General features: G+C 41.6%; 1 protein-coding gene and 1 pseudogene across 2 annotated transcripts in view; one reads left to right on the plus strand and one right to left on the minus strand.

The window, feature by feature from the left end:
* Window positions 1-4,889, minus strand: part of LOC103069416 (growth hormone receptor) — a 759,777-nt gene extending 754,888 nt beyond the window's left edge. The window contains exon 1 of one of the 2 annotated variants that reach the window (XM_007447633.1): window positions 4,776-4,889. In XM_007447633.1, coding sequence (XP_007447695.1) covers window positions 4,776-4,875 — 100 coding nt within the window. In that variant the 5' untranslated portion in view covers window positions 4,876-4,889. The remainder of the gene's footprint in view (window positions 1-4,775) is intronic. The other variant, XM_007447634.1, reaches the window with a different exon arrangement.
* LOC103069130 (protein FAM136A pseudogene) lies at window positions 24-437 on the plus strand (annotated as a pseudogene).
* Window positions 4,890-17,088: the final 12,199 nt, after the last annotated feature.

The following is a 17,088-nucleotide window of genomic DNA, read 5'->3' on the forward strand; positions in this document are numbered from 1 at the left end:
TACTGGAGCAGCATGGGGTCATCATGGCACAGCTGCAGCAGCTCCAGGTGCAGGAGGTGGTGGACTCTATGGTGAAGAGTCTGGAGAGACAGAACATCCGGAAGATGCAGGGCCTCATTTTCCGGCGCAGCGCCGGCTATTGTGAGGACAGCCAGGCGTCCATGCAGCAAGTGTACCAGTGCAATGAGCACTGCCGTGCACCTCTGGCTCAAGCCCAGGCCCTGGTGACCAGCGAGCTAGAGAAGTTCCAGGACCGCCTGGCCCAGTGCACTATGCATTGCAACGACAAACCCAAAGATTCAATAGATGCGGGGAGTAAAGAGCTTCAGGTGAAGCGGTAGCTGGAGAGTTGCGTGACCAGGTGTGTGGATGACCACATAAACCTCATCCCAACCGTGACCAAGATGAAGGAGTCTCTCTCATCCATTGGGAAATAGATGTCTGCTATTGGCCATCGGGGCTGAAGGCAGGAATCTATTTAAAAAGAGGAATGGGGATTTGGGTTTTCTAAAGTTTATGAATGAGGAAATTAAGGATGGCAGCAAGTTTAAGGCCTATGTCACTTGCCTCTGGACACTGGTTCCTTTGTGTTTGAATCCTAGAAAGTGAAAAAACCTGGTGCTAAAATTTGGGTCAGAGATAGCACAGGAGAGTTTTTGTGAGCCTGAATTTCATGTGGCAAGTGCTTATCCTGGCAACAGGGAGTCTCCCTTGTACCAAACCACAGCACTCCAAGGTACCAGATTCTCTTAGTACACAGATATCAACAGGCTGGCAGGTTCATCTGATCTGCTTATGAGCTGGTGGAGTGTGAGGAGAGGTGTTTCTGCTTGTTGCCAACCTCCTGTTTACCAGAAGGATCACTACAACATTTTCCACAAACTGGAAATAAAACAAAATCCATGAGGTCACTAATTTAGAAGGGGAAAGGGGGGCTTCTGGGGATTTGTTTTGCTTGGTTTTGTTTTATATACAAGGGCATGAAGTTACTTTAAGATGTAGAGTTGGGAGAGGTATTTTGGATAAAAACTTTGAAAGGGTCCTTGCGGATATTCATTTCTGGCCATCAAGATGTGGATGCACATTTCTTAAAATTCTCACACATTACATCTTTCAGCCTGGAGACTCTGCAAAAATATAAGAAGCACTATCAAAGCAAACCTTCCCTCTAACTGGCAGCCATAATGGGCCCTGAGGGTGTCTGCAGCAGAGTCAGCTGAGTGACAAGACAATCTTGCAGTGATACTCACCCTTGAAGGGAAAGGGGATTTTGATTGTGCTATATGCTAGTATTCAGGAATGAACAGCAAAAGAGGAATTGTTAGCTGCATAATTAAGAGAGTTATGAAGTACTGGCCTTGGAAAAATCTTGTTTTCATAAAACATAACAGAATGAAAGCCTAAACCCAGTATTGCTTACTTTGCCCCCTGGAATAACAGAGCTCTTGGCAACACGAAGGTCAAAGGAGAAAAAATAAGCAACTCGGGCGAGCTGTGACTCCTTTAGGGCCAAAAAAGGACAGCCCTCCATTACCAGATACCACTTTTGCGACCTGCATTGTTCTTGCCCCAGTTCTGGCACCTTATCATTTTATTAAGGACCTTGCTGTGTTTTTACCAACTTATTACCTGAAATGATAATACAGCATGTCTGTTTGCTGTTTCAAGACTGTGATATATTTTCCTAGTGGTTTGGTTTTAAAAATAAATAAGACTTAATTTTTCTTCAAAAAAAAAAACATGATTACTTCACATAGTTTCAGAGTGTCATTTAAATGAAAAAAGTTACATATCTAAAATGATGAAATTATTACAGCATGGTAATAATATCTTTCGTAAAACATGAAGTACATCATAATGCCTAATCCTACTTAAATGTATCATGGAAATTTATTCTTGAAAGCTGGACTGAAAACTTTCTAGGTTCAGCTGCCATTTCTTAAGTGCAATCTGTATTTTCATAATGCCTCTTTTATGATGTTGACATACTCAAAATGTTTAAGCAATAAAGCATTAAGCAATAAATTTAAAACCTGTATTGGAATAGTACAAATAATATACATAAATCTACAGAAAGGACTTCCACTAAAAACTTATAACTTCATAAATATATTCTCCAAAAAATAACATGACTGATTAAATCAAATGCCTCATAAAATGTAAGCACTCTGAGCAATTATAACTTTATAATTGTGTTTATGTATTTATGTATGCAAATAGCTGCAACAATTAAAATTACACAAATTTCCTGAATATTTTACTCCTTTAAAAACCTAGCAATGTGACAAATTACTTAATGCCTTCAAAACCTAGACAAAATTAAACTAAATACTTCTGATACACTCTCTAAAAACAACTCCCCCTCACTTCCCCTCTACATGGTCTAATTTCTTCCTTTTCTCTTATGTCATATTCTCTTTGCTTCGATGTTTTCACTTTTTCTTATGGATTTTTCCTCCCTAACCTACAAAGTGTCCATACCAAGGTGCCATCCACACTTCTGCATCATCTCACGCAGTCAAATTTAAATATGCCCACCATCAAGACAATTAAGTTCCTAAGTATGCCCCTCTGTGGCTTCCTCCTGAAATATATATCCCTTTCCCCTCACTGGCAAATGGACAGAAAATGTAGCACTTGGTGAGGGTCCATCTGATCCAGCCTCAGCACCTACACAGGTACGTAAGCTGCTCAGCGTTGGAACAAAAGCACCACCAGCTTAAGCTGCGTCTGTTGGCAATAATACGATGACTTTAAGTTTTCCCTGGTAAAGCCTAACCTGTATCTAAACCAGATTCTGAACGCTTTAAGGTCCACTATTCACCTAAATTGAAAACTACTTCTTTAGCACTGCCCTCCTATCTCTACTCAGCCCAGAAGTATCATCCACACAGCTCAGAAAAAAAATTCTGTTGTGAACTAAATTGTATGAAACATGGTACTCCTTAGGTATTTCTTAAAACACTGAGTTGATATTTTCTTCTTAATTTGCAGGATTATTTTAAATGTAAAGACTTGCACTGAATTCACTGAACCACTGCTGAAGGAGTATCTCATATGAATTCATGACATAATTACAGAGGTGGAGGGATAATGGCTCACAATTTTAGAAAATTTTTATGAAATGTAGTATTTTTCCTAACCATTCAAGGTAGTGACTGACAAGGCAACGACAAGTGATTCTTACATAGTCCCTGGAAAAGGTCCCTCTCATGGTATATTTCCATAAAGTAAACATACTATGCTTGTACAATGAGAAATAAATGAACAAAAATTGACCAGAGGTAAAAAGGAGAGTATTCTTAGATGGACTAGTGTCTGGTTGTATCTGATCTAATTTAAAGACAATAGGAACTATCAATCCCCATAACCTAATATAAATATCATTAAAGGACAAATTTTAGGTGCATATTATTTTTGTGCTATGGGAAAATACAAGTTCAATTCAAACACATGCAACCATGTTTTAATTAAACTTCATAAATATAAGAAAATCTTGCTAGTAATACTGATAAATAGCTAACGTGGACCACTATTATTTTAATTCCAGTACACTTCAGAACTTTAAAGCCTCCAAACAAGAATATATACCACTTTACTTTTATTTTCAGCCCTCATTCTAGACTGGATTAAAGAACTCTTCCACTGGAAAATGAGAATGGCTTTTGGTTTCAATGGTAAGTGAATAGCATACATTCTTTGATCTCTTTAGACTGATTCTAATGGAGTTGGAATGGGGTGGAGATCACTGAATAGCTTACTTAGAAGTAACTTAGATACACTTCCAGGTACAGCTACTACGAACTATTCATGTGATTCACTTACCACAAACCAAAAAAGAAAACAGCTCAGGATAGTCTGTGGGTTTTTAAGAACATACCCCTAAGAAAAGAAAATCCAGCAAATAATCTTCACTGGAACTAGAGCCATTTTATCATGGACCCTATTCAATAAATTCACCAACTACTCAATCGCTGGGGAAAACGTTCCACTACAATCTTCCTATGAGTTCGATGACAATGAGACAGTCCACAAGAATTTTTAGAATTGTCTATCTGTAGTAAAGGTGCAAAACTCAAAAAGAAATAATGTAGAAACGTAGAGGCAGCTGATAAGTACTGAAAGAGAACAAAAGTCCAAGTAATTCTCCATCAGTTTTTCAAAGGAAACCGCTTAGACAGTTCCAAGAAAGTATTCTAGTACTGACAGGGCCCTTGTGAGACCTGAGGTGATGAATGTGAGAGAATCGTCTAAATTATACCAATGTAAATCTCTTCTGTATTGTTTACAGCTGAGTTTAGAATCCAAACCATAACACAGAAATTTACAACGAAGCAATTAAAAAGTCGAACTGTTATACACTCCTAGCTATCTCTACTACATGCAAAACCATTACTTATTTGCGTACCATCATCCAACTTTAACCACTCATTTAAACTTCCATGTGTACTTCCTTCCATTCAGATCTTGCCCTTTTCCCAGTTGCTACCGAGACAGTTAAAGACAAGCAGTACTGATATGACTGGGATTTCAGCGCTTTCCACGGGTTATGAAAAATGGGGTCTCGAAGCAAACGCCTTGCCTTTAGGCGCTGTGAGTTCTTGGAGGTGGACCAGCGACCCCTCAGCGGGGGCCAGAAGGGCAACACCTTCGGCAGTCCTGGCCTGGGATCCACACGGACAACAGGCCGCAGCCTCAGCCCCTACGGCCGTCGACCGCCAGCTCTGAACAACCGTCCGCCCGCCCGCCTCCCTCCCTCTCCTCGGCTCCCTCACCATCTTCGCCGGCGGCTTCGCTAAGTTGTTGTATGTGGGCCTGAGCCAGGTCCCCGAGCTCCTCCACTCGCCTCACCACACCGGAGCCTGAGGCCGCCATGGCCACAACGGGCGGGTGCGCCTAGTCACGTGACTGCGCAGGCCTTAGGTCACCTGATACCCCGGCGCCGGCGGGGAGTAGGGGGGTGGAGCTCTCCTGACGGGTGGGAGGGGACCCCAGCTCCAAAAGAGGGCAGGCTCAGACCCGCACAGGTTGTTCCGGGTTATTTTCTTCTCGGAATTCTCTCTTCAGAACCCTGAGCAGCAGGCCGACTTTTTAGGGCGGGCGTGACGTCAGGACGCACCTCCCCTCCTCTAAACCAATCGGAAGCCGCCCATGTCCTCACGCTGATCCAATGAGAAGCCAGATCTCTGGGTGCGGGTGGGAGGGGGATTGGCGGGGGCTCTGACTAGAGAGTGCCGAAGTGGCTAACTGGTGTCCGCCCTGTGTCCGGGGCTCCAGCCGCAGTCAATAGAAGCTCCTCCACTCGCCTCACCACACCGGAGCCTGAGGCCGCCATGGCCACAACGGGCGGGTGCGCCTAGTCACGTGACTGCGCAGGCCTTAGGTCACCTGATACCCCGGCGCCGGCGGGGAGTAGGGGGGTGGAGCTCTCCTGACGGGTGGGAGGGGACCCCAGCTCCAAAAGAGGGCAGGCTCAGACCCGCACAGGTTGTTCCGGGTTATTTTCTTCTCGGAATTCTCTCTTCAGAACCCTGAGCAGCAGGCCGACTTTTTAGGGCGGGCGTGACGTCAGGACGCACCTCCCCTCCTCTAAACCAATCGGAAGCCGCCCATGTCCTCACGCTGATCCAATGAGAAGCCAGATCTCTGGGTGCGGGTGGGAGGGGGATTGGCGGGGGCTCTGACTAGAGAGTGCCGAAGTGGCTAACTGGTGTCCGCCCTGTGTCCAGGGCTGCAGCCGCAGTCAATAGAGCAGACAGGAAAGTCTGAAAATAGGACTGTCTGGTTTTGGTTGCCTAAAATATGCAAAGCCTGGGAGACACTGCTTTGGGAAAGATCCCTGGTGTTCCCCCTCCTTGCTGCAACTAATAAATCATTCCTTCTCTGGTTAAAAAAAAAAAAAAAGGACTGGCTCTCCTGGAGAACATTCAAGTCTCTAAGAGGTTACTGTGCGTCTAGGTGGGGACCTCCAAACACTGGTGGAAATTCCCAGTCTAAGCGGTTGAGTGTCGCTTTTTTAAAGTTTAATTTTAGCAGCTGGGTTTGTTTTATTTCTGGTCTGCTTTTTCTAGCTCACATTTAACATGTTCATCATCATCTCACGTCCAATAGTACAAAAATTTTGCATTTACAAAAATTTCTATTGCCATACATCTGAAGACCATGCCTTAAAGCCCTTCGTGTGAAAAGTTCATCCTCTCAACAGTGAGTTTCAAAGCACTCAGGAGTCTACTTCCACTTTGCAGTCCCTATTTTCTTGCCTCTGGTCAAACAAATCTTTAACTCGTTTTTTTCATTTTTCAATTTGACACAGTATATCTTGAATAATCTCCATCCTATCTTCTTTCTTATGAAAGATAGTTTTTTTATTGAATAGAAAATACTAAAAATAGGTGCCAACTAAAAGTTGTCGCTTGTCATCTGTTGCCATTCTACAAGAATGAAGTCACTAGCCACTGTAGTCGCTGACCTTCAACACACTCTGAAAGGAGTTCAGGGTAGAGATCAGAAACGAGGCACACTGTACTCTGGGAAAAACTGCAGAACAGACCTTCAGATAGTTAGATATTTTCAGGAGAAGGTTTTGTGAGCCCAATTTCTTGTGTCTTCTCATTTCTAGAAAACCAGTAAAATCATTAATGGAGACATCTGCTCCTCATGACTAGCAGCAACCTTCTGCCAAAACGTGTACTTGAAAAAAAGAAAAGAAAAAGAAATGAAGAAGAAAAAAAAGTGTACTTGACTGCACATATCCCCCTTCACTAAAATCATATATACACTGACAGTTCCAGTCCAGGCTATAGTCCTCATGAGGCCCCAAATAAAACTTAACTCACAACTCTCACGTTGTGCACTTTTTCTGCAGTTGACATAAGGAAATAGTGTAATTGACCACAATGGCTTTCTAGCTGACCTTTGTAACACCAGTTTCTTCTTCCTTCAATTCTCCCTAAACATAGGGAGCAGGAATCAGGTATTAATTTTGTATCCTCAGGGATTCCTACAGTGCCTGATACGTAATAAATACTCAGGAAAAGTTTATTAATTAAACAAAAATTTCATGTTATCTTGTCAATATATTACTCTCTAATCAGGAAGCTGAAGACCAGGAAAGTTACATTATGTGATCAATGTGGGCTAAAGAATCAAAATTCTTATAAGCATTTGACATCTCAAAATGCCAAACCTCTCTAAGTATATGTATTAAATAAAATTTACAGTTCCAGAGATTCATTAAACAACCATGGACTTTCAGCGGGAAACATACCTGACACTGGGAATTATTGCCCAACTGATAGTAAGTGTGTGCATGTCTTCAGAGAGAACTGGAAGGGATCTGAGAACATATAGTACAGCCCCTCATCTCCGGGTGAAGAAACTGGACAGAATTTAACTATTAACTGCTCCAAATCCTAGAATACGTGATACTGTGATTTGTCAAAAATCATACCAAAGTAAGCATGTGTAGAAGACCCTCACCATAGATATAAACAGCTGACAGCCGGCCCTCACCAATGCACACTGAAGAAAGGGTTTAAAGCCAGAGACCCAGTCCTAGAAAAGAGGAAATGTGAGTAATTTCTCCAATTTTATAGTTAATTATTTCTACTTTAGGAAACCTACAATGCATAGAACAAATACAAATATAATGCTAGATTTTAAAAACTCATTGAAATTAATAACTCATTATGAACCTACCAAAAAGTACCTTCTAAAATAAATAATTGATCTCATTTGGACCATATTCCCTCCCAATAACAGATAAAATCCAATTAGCTAAGACGAAATTAATTTCTGGGGATTTTATAAAAAATACAAGTCTTTTTTTAAAAATTAATTAATTTGTTTGTTTGTTTTTTGGCTGTGTTGGGTCTCCGTTGCGGTGCATGGGCTTCTCACTGTCGTGTCTTCTCCCGTTGGAGAGCACGGGCTCTAGGCGCACGTGCTTCAGTAGTTGTGGCACGCAGGCTCAGCAGCTGTGGCTGGTGGACTCCAGAGCCCATGCTCATCTGTTGTGGTGTATGGGCCCAGCCACTCTGCGGCATGTGGGATCCTCCCAGGCCAGAGATTGAGTCTGTGTCCCCTGCATTGGCAGGCGGATTCTCAACCACTGTGCCACCAGGGAAGCCCCCCAAAAATACAAAGTCTTTCTAAGAATAAATTCTTGATTGCCTCTGAATTACTAGTACTTACAACTTGTACCATTCTTTTGAAACCTTCCCTTTACTGCTTTACATTTTTTGTGTGGGTCTTATTCTTTCATATAAATTTGTCAACCCCCTGTGAACAGGGATTGAGTTCTATTTTTTTTTTTTTTTAGTTGCCACCAGTGACTTGAATGTAACAGGACCTCAGTAAATGAGGTCTTTTTCATTTAATGACCCATTATTGGGTTAGGCACTATAATAGGCACTGGATTTATGGCAGTAAACAAAATAAACATGATCACTGCCCTCCTGGAGCCTGTTACCTAGTGGGAGAAGACAGAGACATAATAATTACACAAATGAATGCATAATTTTAAAACTGTGGAAGATGTTATGAAGGAAAAGAAAAGGGATAATTTGGTTTGAGATATCAGAGAAGTCTTCTCAGAGGAAATGATATTATCACCTAAAAGACAGATAAAATTAGACAGGTGAAGAGAAGGGGTGCATACCAGTCTGTGTCCAGTCAAGAGAAAGAAGCTACATGGTCATTTGAACAGGGAAAGTTTGATATAAAGAATTATTAACAGGGACTTCCCTGGTGGTTCAGTGGTTAAGAATCCGCACTTCCGCTGCAGGGGGCGTGGGTTTGATCTTGGCTGAGGAACTAAGATCCTGCACGCCGCGAGGCACCGCCAAAACAAAAGAATTATTAACGGGATTGAAGTCACAATGGATTGGCTAGTAAGAAGTAAGATAGAGGAATAGCAGAGATAATGGGCAGTCATTACTCCTGGGATAGAGACCTAGACCTTGTTGGAGAATTTCTGGCTGTGGGTAGCTGGCTAGTAGAGTAGTTCACACCAGCGGAACTTGCTGGAACTCTACCCTCTGGGACTTGCTAGAAATCTGCCCTCCAAGTGCTGGGAAAGCTGCTCACGGTGAGGTATCTCACAGGAGGCACTGTGCTACAAAACTGCCCAAGATGGGCACCAGGAGAAGCTGCTGGCCTTGTTGCAGAAGCCTGCCAAGCACAGAACCAGGAAGGAAAACCTTTTGTCTCCTGCAATGTCTCTCTAGCTTCCTCTATTGACAAAGTTTAATATATCAGCTGACAAAAATTATTTAAAGGGCTCATATATTTTTTCACAAAAAAGGACAAATTTGGAGCTGAGAGGCAATAAATATGTGACCAGCACAGTGAAGAAGAACATATCTGGCACAGGGAATAGCATATGCAAAGACTCTGAGTTTGGAAAGAGCTTGGCAGTTTCGAGGGATGAAAGAAGGCCAAAGGCTGCTGGTGCGAGGGTAAAGTAGAGCAAGGTGAGGCTGAAGAGCACATGTAGAGGTTATCTCCTGAGGTGGATGCCTCACCCTCAACCATGGAAATGGACTCCACACCCCAGTGTGAGCCCCCTTCAGCTGTGTCTGTATCAACTGTCTCTATCTTCTGACCATGGCCAATTCCTTTATTCAATTAGGTGGACATAAATTAGTTCAATATTTAATGAGCCCCTACTCTATGCCAGGCACATGTAATGTGGTAATAAACAAGAGAGACCTGCTTTTGTGGAGATAGATTCAGGGATAGATAGATCCAGGGGTAAAAGTCTGACAGAAGCCAAGCCCATCAGATTCTTTCTCCTGGTCATTTGGCACATTTAAGAGAGAAAACTAATCACATCAATGTCAGCACTCGAGTGAGACAAATCCACCTGCTGCTGCAGAGGTTCCTGGGGGAGGACTTGGTTTCTTTACCTCCCTGAGTCTTGTTTGCTCAGCTTTTCCTTGACAGTCTCCAGTGTCTGTATCTAGAAACTAATTAGATTCAGTTTCTGTTGCATGCAATAAAAAAAAAAAAGAAAACAAAAACATAAGAGAGCTTACGGATAGAACAGTAGAGGCAGATCAGGCAGGGCTTCTGATGCCATGTTAAAGATTGTAGACTTTATCATAAACGGGAAAAAAGCTATTGAAGTATTTTAGGCAAAGGATTGATATGATCAGACTGTATTTTAATGACTCACTCTGGCTGCTGAGGAGAATGGAATAACAGAAATGTGAGAGAGAATTGGGTAGTTTAGTTGGGAGACTAGTTCTTTGGAAGAAAATTAAGTAATTCCTGTCAGAATGAGCACAGCGAAAGTAGAGGGGATTACATCTGACACACTGTAGAAGTAGAATTGACAGGACTTGGTGACAGGATTGGATGTGAGAGGGAAGGAGAAACAGGTGTCAAAGATGTCTTCCAGGTTTCTGCAGAGAGCTACTTGGCCAAAGGCAGTGACATTTGCTGGCTCAGATGAATCTGGAGGAGGAAAAGATTGGTGAGGGAAAGCCAGTATCAATTCAGTCTTATTGATTTCTAGAGTTCTTTATGCAAATCCAAGCTGAATAAAACTTTCATCTAATATAAGTTTTTACATTCATCTAAAAAACCAATCAACAATTAATTTTTGAAGTTTACCTTGGGAAGGGAGAGAGAGAAAGAGAGCAACATCCCCTATAGGCATACTGGTAATTAAGAGCTGCTGTGTAAAAGGACTTGCAAAATAGATGTATTTTTTGGCTGCGTTGGGTCCTCTTCACAGCAAGCGGGGGCTACTCTTCACTGCTGCGTGCAGGTTTCTCATGGCGGTGGCTTCTCTTGTTGCGGAGCATGGGCTCTAGACGCTCAAGCTTAGTATTTGCGGTGCATGGGCTCAGTAGTTGTGGCACACGAGCTTAGCTGCTCCCAGGCATGTGGGATCTTCCCAGACCAGGGATCGAACCCGTGTGCCCTGCATTGGCAGGCGGATTCTTAACCACTGCGCCACCAGGGAAGTCCATGACTGGGAATGTTAAAGGGATCTTGAATAATAAGAACTTAAACATATAATTTAAGCTCTAGAATAAATTCATTCTGGAACAGAGCAGAAAGACTGCTGTGCCATTTGGGTTTTCTAGGTCTCATTTTATGTTTTAGGAAACCGTTTCTTCTCCACTCTCCAAGGTAATTAGTCGTTTTCCCTATTCTGGGCGCAGCCCTACTTTGCCGTTTCCTTTAGCATTTTTAATGATATCCATATTACCTACAAGATATATCTGCCAGATAAACTAATTCTAATAAGTGTGCACTATGGCTACAGTATCAAATTCCAAGTTCTGTGTTTTGTCGGTGACGTGACATTTAAAGATTGGGTACATTATTATAAGTCCACTGGAATCTTAAGAATCTTTTTCTTTTTAAATATTTATTTATTTATTTGGCTGCACTGGGTCTTCATTGCAGCATGCAGGATCTTTAGCTGCAGCATGTGGGCTCTTAGGTGCGGCATGTGGGATCTAGTTCCCTGGCCAGGGATCGAACCCAGGCCCCGTGCATTGGGAGCGCTGAGTCTTAACCACTGGACCACCAGGGAAGTCCTTAAGAATCTTAATACTTCTAAAACAAATTAACAGAACACATTGAAACCTTACAAATAACTGTTATTTAACTTGCAAAGATTCCATTAAAAGCTACACTTTGATTTATATTACCAGTTTTTTAATCCTTAATAAGCAAATATTGTAAAAACATCCACACAGGACATGAATCTCAACTGACAGACCAGACACACTAGCTTCTTAATATCCTAAAGAACTTACATTAAGGAAAAGCGTTGTATTAAGTAGAATAATTTTGGCTGCAGATCTCAGAAAACCAAACTACTACGTAAACAGTGAGGAAACACATGGTTTGGAAAATGAATCCCAGAGGCAAGACAGGCTTCAGGGCTGATTTAAGCCAGCAGCCCCAGCTCCATGTCTCTGCAAGTGTCTTGGCTCTGCCTTCTTTGTCTGTTGGCTCCATGCTCAACCTGACAGTGAAAGGGCTGCTGCCATTCCAAGCCTCACACTCTCAGAGGAAGAAAGAAGCAGGTATTACTGGAAACTTTCACAGAATTATAACAAAGAACTTCTCCAGAATTCCAGATCAAACATTTCCTCACACTTCATTCGTTCAGTCTGGGTCACATGATGGTAAATTACTGACACAAGGTTAAAATGATAGGGAAGATAGATAGACAGATAGACATTACAAGGATAATCACAAGAGGTGATTATATATCTAGAGAGAAATATAAATACAGGTATATACACATATATCACAAAGATAATCCCCTTAAGGTCAAGTCATGGTGCTAACCTCATCTACAAAATACTACACGGCAACACCTAGATTAGTACTTGATTAGATAACTGAATATTATACTATAGCCTACCAAAGGTGGCACATAAAACTAACCATAACAGGTTCCATTTCCAAACCTGTGAGGAGTGTGTTGAAGAGGGTGAAAATGGAAATCTGTACAAAATCAGGATTCTGATCAAGAATTGGTCATTAACTTAGCACAAAGTTAAAGCCCAAGAGCATTAATTTGTGCCTGTTAATAAGAAAACTCCATTATTTAATTTCTATTTAATCTATTGAAGTAAAAGTTCTCCCGATCCCACTGTATAATATTGTTTATATTAACTTCAGAGATTAAAAAAAATGATTTTAATGCACTTTGGTCAGGCACAGTTTTTTAGTTTTTCTTTTCAATTTATCAACAAAAATTAACAGACAATAAAATATAATATAAAAGAGAACTTAATATTTTTAATTAAAAAAATTCAACTTTGTCCATTGCCAAAATTTAATACACTTTCGTTTCTTGTACTTGATCCAGAAACCTCCCTTTGACTTTACCGGCTATAATAATTAATTGCCTCTGGCAAATGCAGTTTACTTTTCCTGGCTCAAGACAATTTGTCCCAAGTTAAGTCATTTGAGGTCAGTCACTTTCAACCATATTTCTAAGCTCTATGGCCCTCAAGAAAGGGAAGTTCCACAAGCTCCAACCTGCCTTTATGCCCTCATTTCCCTACTATCCTGAACATCTGCTCCCAAGATTCTTCCGAACAATCACCTTCCTCCCATCTTTTTCACTGTGCACCCTGGAACTCTTGCTCCAATGTTAATAGAGGCCCCCATCTCCTCTAAATTTTCATCTATTTATTTCGGTGGACATAACTATTAATACTTCATCTGCTTGAGGTCAAGGTCGCTGATCATTCCCCTCTTCCCCTCTACTGACCTCTGGATCCCTCTCTCACACTCAGTAAAGACACTGAGTCTTCGTTTACATCATTTATCTTCACCTTAAACCCTGCCATAATCCTAAAATAGCCCAACATCCTGGTAGACCAATGAACCAGGCTATAGACCTCAGAAGCCTTAAACTCCAAAACTCAGTCTCTGACTACATCTCATATATCATTTACAATTCTCTCATGATCTCATAACAATGCAGTTTTTTTTTTTTTTTTTTTTGTGGTATGCAGGCCTCTCACTGTTGTGGCCTCTTCCGTTGCGGAGCACAGGCTCCGGACACGCAGGCTCAGCGGCCATGGCTCACGGGCCCAGCTGCTCCGCGGCATGTGGGATCTTCCTGGACCGGGGCACGAACCCGTGTCCCCTGCATCGGCAGGCGGACTCTCAACCACTGCGCCACCAGGGAAGCCCAACAATGCAGATTTTTGATCTAGAAAAACCCTTTGGTGAAATTTTCTCTCAGTCCTTTTAGCTCCTTTCTGGCCTTTTTCCCCTGGATAACAAGATTGGTCAACTGAACCTTTCACTCTACAAAACCCAACCAATCTTTAATGAATGTTCCTCTGCCCTGCCACTCAGATGTTAAGCTCTGAAGCACAACAGACTTATTGTCATGCAGATTGATTCCACTATAAAATGAGCTGGAGCCTTCATGCTGCCTGGCAGTCCTTAATCACTTGTCCTTAGCTTCCTCTGGTAACATTCGCTCAGACAGCAAGCTCCTTGATGGCAGATTGAATACCTCATGGGTGGTTGCATCCCTTGCATATACCCCTGACTTACAGAGAGTAGACAAATATTTATTAACTTATTAAACGTTAATTAATTTATTAGATATTTATTTTTAAAAAACGAATGAATGTACCTTAAAAATGCTTGAGCTTCCCCCATCTCTTGTCCCTGTGTTCCTCTCTGGCTCCTTTCCATTCTGAACCCAGCCCCAATGTCCGAACTTTGCAGAAGTGTAGTCTACAGTCACTGACTCCTGTCTCCTCTTTCTTATCCTTTATTGAGTCATCCACACACTTCAGTTTGGCTTCTTCCCTCATCATTTTCCAGTCATTATCTCACTGAACATCTCTGCAGCATGTGACACTGTTTATCACAATTTCCTCTGGGAACTCTCTACAGTTCCTTGGTTCAAAGACTCTATACTCTCTTGATTCTCTTTGTTCTTCTGTTGTAAATCATTACTTTACTGTCCCTCCCACAGAATTAACTTTTTCTACCCTCCCACTGAATGTGAGTGTATTAGCATTAGAATCCCCTGGAAATGGACACTAAAATGGAGATGTGTGTACAGGTGGATTTTTTTGGAGTGCCCTCAGGAAGATTATCTGTGGGAGAGGTGGGACTGGGCAGGGGAGAAGTTGAACTGGGATGCAATTGCAACAGAGGCCTCAGCTGATCCTACAGAGAGTTCTTGAATTAAGGTAGCCCTTAATCGATGTCACAAACTGAGGCAAAGAGGCCAAGGCTTTGTATTTCTACACTGATCATTCGTTGGATGAAGGATTTCCCCAGAGAATGGGCTCAAAGTAGGGCAAAGCATCTCCCTTGGGCAGAGGGCAATTCTAGAGAAGTGATATGGATGTCATATAGCTGGAAGCCATCAGTAGGCAGTGCTCCCAGCAGCTAGGGAAGTGAGTGCCCTGGTTGTGAAGGGGGGAACTGTGACGGTGCAATATAGCTTCCTCTACAGTGGGAAGTTCCCTCCCATTCCATCTTCAGCTCACTGCTCTTTCTGCTTCTTACTCTCCTTCTGCTCTGCTCAACATACCTCACTCGCATGGTTTCAGCTACCACCTATACTAATGACTCCCAAATCCATCTCCAACCCAAACCTCTTAACTGAGCATCACCCTTCCATATACTCACAGAAAACTGCCTACTGGGCGTTTTCAGCTGCAAATGCCACAGGCATTTCAAATTTAAAATGTCCAAATGCAGAATCATCATCCCCAATCTCTTGCTCTTCTGTGCATCCACAGTTCCTATTGTGGAATCATCCTTGAATCTTATCACTCACTCAGCCCCATTCCAGTCCAATCCAACCAGACAGAGACCTGAATATTTTACTTTCTTTCCATTTCTGGATAGAGGTGCGGAACTATCCAACCCAGAGTGTTGATTAACATATTCAATTTTATTAAGAGAATGATTAACCCATTGTGAGCAGAGCAATGGCCTCACAAAGATGTCCACTTCCTAATTTCTGGAGCTGTGAATATTTTACCTTACACGGCAAAGGACAATTAAGGTTGCAGATGGAATTGAGGTTGCTAATCAGCTGACCTTAATACAACGATATTATCCTGCATGATCTGGGTGAGCCCAATGTAATCACAGGTGTTCTTAAAAATGGAAGATGGGGGAAGAGGAGATCAGAGTGATGCCTTATGAGAAGGATTGGACTTGCCATGGCTAACTTTGAAGATAGAGAAAGGGGATTATGAGCTTAAGGAATGTAGGTAGCCTCTAGAAGCTGGAAAGGCAAGAAACTGATTCTCCCCTACAACCTCCATGTATCAGTTTTCTACTACTTTCTGTCACAGATAGTCACAAAATTCGTGGCTTAAAACAACACACATTTATTCTCTTATCATTCTGGAGGTCAGTATTCCAAAATCAGTTTCACTGGACTAAAGTCAAAGTGTCAGCAGGCCCCCATTCGCTCCAGAAGCTCTAGGGAAGAATCCATTTCCTGAATTTTCCAGCTTCTAGAGCTGCATTTCTTGCATTCCTTGGTTCATGGCCCCTTCCTCTGTCTTCAAAGCTAGCAGTGTAGTAGCATCATCAAATCTCTTTATGCTTTTATCACATCACCTTCTCTCTAAAGTCAAATCTCTCTACATGCCAAATTCTTAAGAATTTAACTTGTAGTAGTTCTTCCAACTCTTACAAGACTTCTTAGAAACTATTCACACATAAAGGATAACAAGCCTTTCTATTACTATTCGACAGACCAGCACTGTCCAATAGAACCTTCTGTGATAATGGATACGGTTTATATTTGTTTTGCATTTCATATAAATAGAGTCATATACTATATGGTCCTTTGTGACTGGCTTCTTTCACTTAGCATAATGTCTTTAAGGTTCATCCATTTTTATGGCATGTATCAAATACTTCACTCCTTTTTATGGCCAAATAAGATTTCATTGATTGGGTATACCAATTTTGTTTATGTATTTATCAGTTGATGGGCATTTGGGTTGTATTCACCTTTGGGTATTATGAATAAGGCTGTTATAAACATTCCTGTGCAAGTATTTGCGTGGCCATATGTTTTCATTTCTCTTGGGTATGAGTTGCACTGCTGTGTTATATGGCAACTCTATGTTTAACTGTTCGAGAAATTGCCAGCCTGTTTTCCAAAGTGGCTGTGCTATTTTACTTTTCCACCGGCAGTATATGAGGGTTCCAATTTCTACACATTTCCACCAACACTTGTTATTATTTCACTTTTTGATTCTAACCATCCTAGTATGTGTAAAGTGGTATCTCATTGTATTTTTATGAGGATTTCCCTAATAAATAATGATGTTGAGCATCTTTTCATGCGCTTATTGTCCAGCTGTATATGTTCTTTGGAGAAATGTCTATTTAGAATCTCTGCCCATTTAAAAAATTGGGTTATTAATACTTTTATTATTGAGTTGTAAGAGTTCTTTATCCCATCCCTTATAAGATGTATGGTTTGCAAATATTTTCTCCTATTCTGTGGGTCACTTTTCACTTTCTTAATGGTGTCCTACTTTTTCTTTGGCTGCTCATGCTTTTGATGTCATATCTAAGAATCCATCACCAAATATGAGG

The sequence above is a fragment of the Lipotes vexillifer genome, unplaced genomic scaffold, assembly GCF_000442215.2.
Source record: "Lipotes vexillifer unplaced genomic scaffold, Lipotes_vexillifer_v1.1 scaffold386, whole genome shotgun sequence".
Taxonomy (NCBI): domain Eukaryota; kingdom Metazoa; phylum Chordata; class Mammalia; order Artiodactyla; family Lipotidae; genus Lipotes; species Lipotes vexillifer.